Source organism: Bison bison, unplaced genomic scaffold (assembly GCF_000754665.1).
Source record: "Bison bison bison isolate TAMUID 2011002044 unplaced genomic scaffold, Bison_UMD1.0 scf7180017864271, whole genome shotgun sequence".
Lineage (NCBI taxonomy): Eukaryota > Metazoa > Chordata > Mammalia > Artiodactyla > Bovidae > Bison > Bison bison.
In genome coordinates, this window is record NW_011494843.1 from 2,554,147 (window position 1) to 2,561,723 (window position 7,577).

The 7,577-nt window shown below is 34.0% G+C and overlaps 1 protein-coding gene across 1 annotated transcript in view; it reads left to right on the forward strand.

The window, feature by feature from the left end:
- The window catches only part of ANKRD13C (ankyrin repeat domain 13C), a 94,037-nt gene that overhangs the window by 73,905 nt on the left and 12,555 nt on the right, over window positions 1-7,577 (forward strand). The window contains exons 10-11 of the mRNA XM_010848757.1: window positions 4,639-4,718; window positions 5,859-5,957. Coding sequence (XP_010847059.1) covers window positions 4,639-4,718; window positions 5,859-5,957 — 179 coding nt within the window. The remainder of the gene's footprint in view (window positions 1-4,638; window positions 4,719-5,858; window positions 5,958-7,577) is intronic.

A 7,577-nucleotide genomic window follows, 5' to 3' on the forward strand; every position in this document is an offset into this window, starting at 1 on the left:
TCCCTAAACAGGGATTGAACCTGTGCCCTCTGCAGTGAAAGTGTGGTGTTGTAACTACTGTGTTGCTAGGGAATTCCCCAAAATACTATATTTTAAAGCCACATTTTAGTAAAATTTCATTTCTTAAAAATAAATATACTAGTCTTTTTCAGAATGAATTTATGTTCTTTATTCTAAATAATTAGCTTTTGAGTTTCTTCTCTTTTTATAGCCAAATATTTGTTTTAGTTTCTATAAGAAATAGCTTATAGGTAGCATTTAGGAGAAATTGCTGTTTAACTAGTTTTGCCATGCCTACTTCTTCTTCCCCCCTCCTTTCCAGACATAGTTCTAATATTTAGTATATATTTTTAACAGTATTTTTTATAATAAAATTTAAGTGCTCAGAAATTCTTAAGTCATGGCTACTTGCTCCTATACTTTTGGTGCTGCTTTCCACTTTGTTCTACCCAATTGGAGGAAGCAATGTCATATTTATCCCTTAGACAGTCATTGATAACAGTATTAATTGTATGCCAGCTAGCTATATATATAGAGAGAGAATATTGAGTTAACCTCTGTTAGTGGTTACATATTTTTAATATATAAACTCAAAATAGGAACACATAGACGTAAAATACGTGAATGCCTTAAACTTCCAGAAATCTTTGCAACATAAAATACTAGAATTTAGCAAATCTAGCAATAAATTAAAACTCTTTTTTTATGCTTTAAGAAAAACAGGCATTAGAAGTTTGCATTTAATTATGTAGGAAAGGTTTGATGTCATTTCAGTTACAGACCCTATTGACTTGGGGAAATAACAGAAAGCCATCAGGTGTCCTGTGGCAGCCTTCATGTCTTCCTGTTTCATTAAATAGTTGTGATAACTGCGTGGAGGGAACACTGACAGATTCAACTGCAAGTATCAGTATATAACAAAGGGCAAGTTAGAATAAACATAAACTAAGACAGAGCTTATTAAAATGTAACAACTGATTTTCATAATGATGAGGTAAAGTGCTCAGTAAAAGGTTAAGTTAGATTCATTACAGTCTCTACTAAGATGGGGGATGTATAATACATAGTTTAGAAAGAGTTCTACTGGAAATAGTAGAAACTGCTTAGAGAAGTTTATTACCTGAAAAATTATATGACATGCTACATTAATCATGCCAGGAAGTATATAAAATACTAGTTATAGCCAAATATATATGCAAGTATTAAATATATATATAGGTATTAAATAGACTGGGGCCTCAGTGGTAAAGAATCTGCCTGCAATGCAGGAAATGCAGGTTGGATCCCTGGGTTGGGAAGATCCCCTGAAGGAGGGTGTGGCAACCCACTCCAGCCTGGAGAATCCCATAGACCCAGGAGTCTGTTGTGCTACAGTCCCATGGGGCTGCAAAGAGTTGGACACAGCTGAGCGACTAACACTTTTCACTCTTTTCATGATGTTAGTTTGGCTGACTATGAGATTCAAAATACATTAACTTAAACAAGACAGGAGTTTATTTTTTTTCTTACGTAAAAATCTGAGTTTGTATGGTTTCATTGCTCTATGTGTTCATCTCAGACCTATCCTTTTTTTTTTTTTCCCCTGTCTTATCAATATTTCTTTAGCATTTTAGGATCTAGCTCTCATCCACATGGTATACGATGCTTTATTACCTAGTATCCCAACAATTAGGAATACCAATTCCTAATAGTAATTAGGAAGGAAGGGCCATGCCTGTTCTGTTTGAGAACCCAGCCAGAAGTTGCACACATCACTGCTCAAATCCCATTAGTTAGAACTTAGTTACATGATTACACTTAGCTGTCTGTAAAGATGGCTAGAAAAGAAGTCTTATCTAGAAAGTAATGTGTCCAGTCAAAAATTGGTGGGAAGGTTCTTTTACAACAAAGAATAGGAGAATAGATTATTGATTGAGTAGACATCTAGTATTCTCTAATGTCTCTTTGTTAGATACATAACTGATGCTTCAGTTACCACATAAATACTAGTAACTCTCACCCAATATATACCTTCAATTCTGACCTGACTTTTAATCACCAGATCTATAGTGTTTTCCTTCCTCCACATGGATAAACATAGGTATCTAAAATTTAGTATGTTTAAATCTGATAGGACAATTTTTTTCCTTCTCTGTCTTAAGTGGTACCACCATTATCTGCTACCATGACCTAAGTCAGCACCCTGATATTTGTCCTTGAACTTCTTAACTTTTCTTACCTCTGTGTCTATAATTGATCACAAAATCCTAAAGATCTCATGAATCTCTCTTCTTCCACTTTGAAATAGCTCCCCTTATCATTTCTCATTTGAATTAGAGATAGCTTCCTAACTTACTGCTACCAGAATGAGCTCTCTGCAATAGATTGAACTATGTAAAGCCTTGATAACTAAAATGTATAGAATATTTACTATTTGTTAGGCACTGTTTTAAGTATTTTAGGTTAACTATCCAGTTATATCCTTACAACAACCCTGAGAGGTTATAGTTAACTAAACTTGAGACAAAAGAGTTTGAATAATTTTCCAAAGTCAGCTAGTAATTGGCAAAGCCAGGATTTAGTCAGTCTGGCTCCAGTGTTTGTGTTCTAAAAGCGGCATAATATTGCTCAAAATATTTGTCCATTGCTTTTTGAGTAAAATACAACCTACTTACTGCATAAAACCCTTTGAAACTACATTTCCTCTTCTGTCTTGCCCTTTTACCCTGTATCTTGCTGTTTAGACACACCACGCTTGTAGTTTTCCTATTACAGAATGCATTTTCTCACCATGGTTTGTTCTTCAGTGTCCTTCAATTGGTTATTTTGTTCTCTTTCTTTCAGACTTCTCCACTAGGAACCAGCCTTGCTCGCACATCTTTTTGGCTGCCTGCCCCAGCCTGGGTCAGGCAGATCTCTGTGCTCTTTATGCCATCCTCTTGATCTCTCCATCGTAATAACCATCACCCTGGATTATAATTATTCACTTCCTGTGTATCTCTTTATAAGCTTCTCAAGGGCAGAATGTTGTCTTTCAACTGCCTGATGCTCAAAAAACTATTAGTTTCCTTTCGTCCCACATTCTTCGGCTGTTACTCAGAGATCATCAATGATTTCTAGCCAACAAAATTTATGGCCAGTTTTTCAGGCTTCTTTAAAGTCTTTGTGTTTTGGTACTGAAACAGTCTTTTCACTTCCATGATACCTTGGTACTCTGTTTTTTTCTTATTGATTAATATCTCCTTTAATTTTAAACACTTTTAAAGTCTCCTTTCTGTCCTTTTAAAGGCTCCTTTCTGTCCTCTTCCTGCATTCCCCATCCCACCACCCCCAATCTGTGTGATTTTTAGGACTCAGTCATCAGTCCTGTTTTCTTACTTTTTATTTAGTCAGAGAATTCTTAACATTATTTCTAAATATGATTTCCTTCCTTCCTTCTCTTTTTGTAACTGCCCTCTAGGAACTTCCCAGTATAAAATACTCATTATTATTTACTGAATCCTTTCAAAATACCAAGCACTAACCGTTTCTATACATTATCTCATTGAATTTTTAACTATGGGGTGATGGTCATATTTCCATTTTGCAGGTGAGTTAAATTGACAGTTATATAAAGTTACTCGTCCCAGTTCACACAACTGCTAGCTAGTGGAGCTGGGTGGGATTCTGGCTCATTTTTGTGTCTTCAGAATCCTTGGTTTAACATGCTGCCTATTAACATCTTAAACTCATTATATCCAAAACCATACTTCTCTGAATGGAACCTCTCCCAGTGGTACTGTTTTTTGTTGTTGTTGTCATTTATAGCGGTCTTTCACTTGTTACCCTTTTGCTGTATATAGTTTGTCTTGTACATTTTTCCTTAGCAATTTCTACTCTACTCCCTTATTTCTTTCTTGCCAGTTTATCCTATAGTGATCCAGATTCTTAGTTAACAAAGACAAGGGGTAAGTTTTAAACCTGATATGACCCTTACCACTCTTGTTGATATTCCTTTTGAACTTTCCTCCCTAGTTCAAGTCAACCTAGTATTTTCATTATTAATTCTCCCTGTCCAAAATATTCTTTTTCTTTTCTTTTAAATTGGAGTGTTAATCTTCTAATCTCAATTTATTGTCTATAGAAGACTGCCCTGTTTTCTGAACCCTTGTATTACCCAGATTTTTGTAAGCACATTTTGTCTTTAATCATTTAATATTTTGTATTCCTGATTAATTGTTCATGTTTGTATATGTTTTTTCTTTCCAGCTCTGAACTGTGAGCCTCATGAAGTCAGGATTAGTTTTTATACTTCTCTGTAGTTCCCATGTTCAGCGTCTGGCATAATGTCAGAAAGATTTTAGGTGATTAAAGCATTGAATGAACGGATTTTACCTCTTTTATACTTTTCTTTTTGAGATTTTAAAAATAATATTAATAATAAATATTACTGATGGAGCTTATGTCATCATGGAACTATCTCCGAATAACCTCTTAAAGCATTATATTGATGATATTAAGGAGATTGTAATTTCTTATATGTTTTAACTTTATATTTTTTAAAATATGATAATTTTCTTTTCTCTCTCCCTCTTGGTCTCTTTTTTGTCTCTATTCCCCCCTCCTCTTTCTCCCTCTCTCTCTCCCCCTTACTCTTTCTTTCTTTTTTTTTTTTGGCAGCCGATTCGAAGACAGTCCCTTACCCCTCCTCCTCAGAACACTATTACATGGGAAGAGTATATATCTGCTGAAAATGGAAAGTAAGTGTTGGTTTTGTTGTGTTTATGTATTTTTTGGTTTATAGAAAAAAAGTTTTGTAAAAAAATTTTTTACAGAGAATTAGTAGTATAGTTTTGTCTGAAGCACTTCTTTTTTCTTTTAAAAATGTGGATGAAGTATGATGAGGGAGAAGCACCCCTAATTACATTCTCTCTTTCGAGTAAAATGTAGAGCCGCAGTTCTACATCCCTCTTGCCAGTTTATATACTCCCCAAAACCCATACGACATTATTCCAAGGAAATAGAATATGAAGACTGCCTAGTGAAACTGCTTGTTTGAGTTTTTTCACTGTAAGATGAACTTTATATTCTCTTATTATCCAGTCTTTTGCAGGGTGTTTAAGGCCACTCATTGTTTATCTGCTTTTTACCTTTCCATGTCATCATCCCTTTGTTTCAGCCTCTGCCAGACTACTTCTTATTGTCCTTACCCAAGACAATTGCTTAATGTTATATTGCTTATAATTAGTAAAGTATGTAGTACATAGTTTGTAGCCAGTAAATGTTGATTGAATAAAAGAATGATGAATGAATATTTTGAATGAAGAAATAAATAAATTTTTCTAGCTGACCATATCAAAGAAAGTACTGTCTTTCATAGAAAATGTTCTTTTGTTGGAGAAGAAATATTACTTACCCTCATGCTTATGAAGAAGTTGTCTTCTTTTTAATGTTGAAAGGTTTGTAGTATACTTTTTTAATTTCTATAAAATGTCTCCTTCGATAATTAATATAAAATTCTTTATTCTTTACCTTGCTTCTTATTGATCAGTGCTGAGAACCATAGATAGTAAAAAGAGATTGAATTGAATAAATGATTTAAAAGATATGGAATGATATTTTTTAAGTTTGTTTTTTTCTAGGATTTTGCTTTGTTACTAAAAATAGTGATTATTAAAATTATATTCAGTGTAAAATAACTTTTTATACCTTGTTATTTTCCTTGTTACCCTTGTCTCAATTGTTATACATGTCTCATTCTCTTTTAGCATAATTTTATTTCTATGCTCAGAGTAAGAAAAGTTGAAATATTAATGAATGTCACTGGAAGATGACAGATTCTTCTTAGGATGATGATAGAGCATGGAAAAAATTTCCTAATATTTTCTTTTTCAATTTAGAGCTCCTCATCTGGGTAGAGAACTGGTGTGCAAAGAAAGTAAGAAAACGTTTAAAGCCACGATAGCCATGAGCCAGGAATTTCCCTTGGGAATTGAATCGTAAGTTTGTTACTAACTGCACAAGTTTATGAAAGAAACTATTAAAATCTTAAGGCTATAATTATATTTGCATCTGAGTGGTGGATTTGAGGCCTTTGAAATGTAAAATAGCCTTTGCTTTGGCAGTGTCTACACCCTTCTAGCAATTTTCCAGCTCTCAAAATATTAACATTTTAGTTATTTCAACTAAAAATTTTGAATAATTTTTTTAAATTATAAAAATAATACATGAATACATGCTTATTATAGAAAATCTAACAGTATGGAAGTTTATAGACTAAACATGGCAGTTTTCTTTGACCTTTCTAATAGTTGAGTTGACAGGTAAATAACTAATATATTTTTGTCTAAATTTTGCTCTGTGTTTTTTTAGCATTTTTTGTAAAAATGGGGGAATAGTCTGCATTTTATTCTATTTCCTCTTTTCTCTTAAAAGTGAGTGAGTTATCTTGGAGTTCTTAAAATAATTACATTATCTTTTTTTTTTCTTTCCTTGGTATTTTATGGTATTAATTTATTGCCATTTATTTTGTTATCCTCCTACTGATAAACATTTTAATTATTTGTAGCTTGTCACCATTATAAACAATACTCCCATGAATATCTTGAATATATTCTTCCAAACCTGTATTCATCAGTTGCTCATTAAAAAAAAAAAAACAGTTTGGAGAGATGTGTGGAATGGGAGGTGGGTGTCTAGAGACGATTCTGACAGAACTGTAAATTCAGGCTTCTCACTAAAGCCAGGGACGGGTTGAAGCCCTAGGCTTTCCTTCCTAGATCCTTCTACTTCCAGTCTGACCTAATACATTAAAAAAAAAAAATTCTGGAAGAGAGCAGGACCCCTATTTTTCTACAGATTCTATACACATCCTGTACTCCTCAATAGCCAAGCTTTAGAAGAGTAGATAGAATTCCATATCTAGTCTTCATGCTGTTGATCAAAGAGGAAAATAAATTAATAGTTCTCAGAAGATGTAGGAAGGGAATTAGCCATACATACAAGTCTGCAAAATTTATCTTATCTTGAACCCAAAATGACTCTAAGATACTCTGGATATATATTGTAAGGAAGAGCAAAAGTGTGGTAAATTATAAGATGCTATCACTTCTAGGAATTATTCCAATTTCAGAGATGTTAATATATGAATAAAAATTAGGTATCTTAGAATTTATAAAATGTGGCAATTATAACCATTCCCCCTTAAAAAAGTAAAGTAAGGAACATAGGTAGTATGTAAAAGCTAGACAAAGAACTCATTCTAGAATAAAATATAAGTGAAAATATAAGTTTTAGAAATACTTTCAGTTCAGTTCAGTTCAGTCGTGTCCGACTCTTTGTGACCCTGTCGCAGCTCGCCAGGCCTCCCTGTCCATCACCAGCTCCCAGAGTTCACTCAGACTCACGTCCATTGAGTCAGTGATGCCATCCAGCCATCTCATCCTCTGTCGTCCCCTTCTCCTCCTGTCCCCAATCCCTCCCAGCATCAGAGTCTTTTCCAATGAGTCAACTCTTCACACGAGGTGGCCAAAGTACTGGAGTTTCAGCTTCAGCATCATTCCTTTCAAAGAAATCCCAGGGCTGATCTCCTTCAGAATGGACTGGTTGGATTTCCTTGC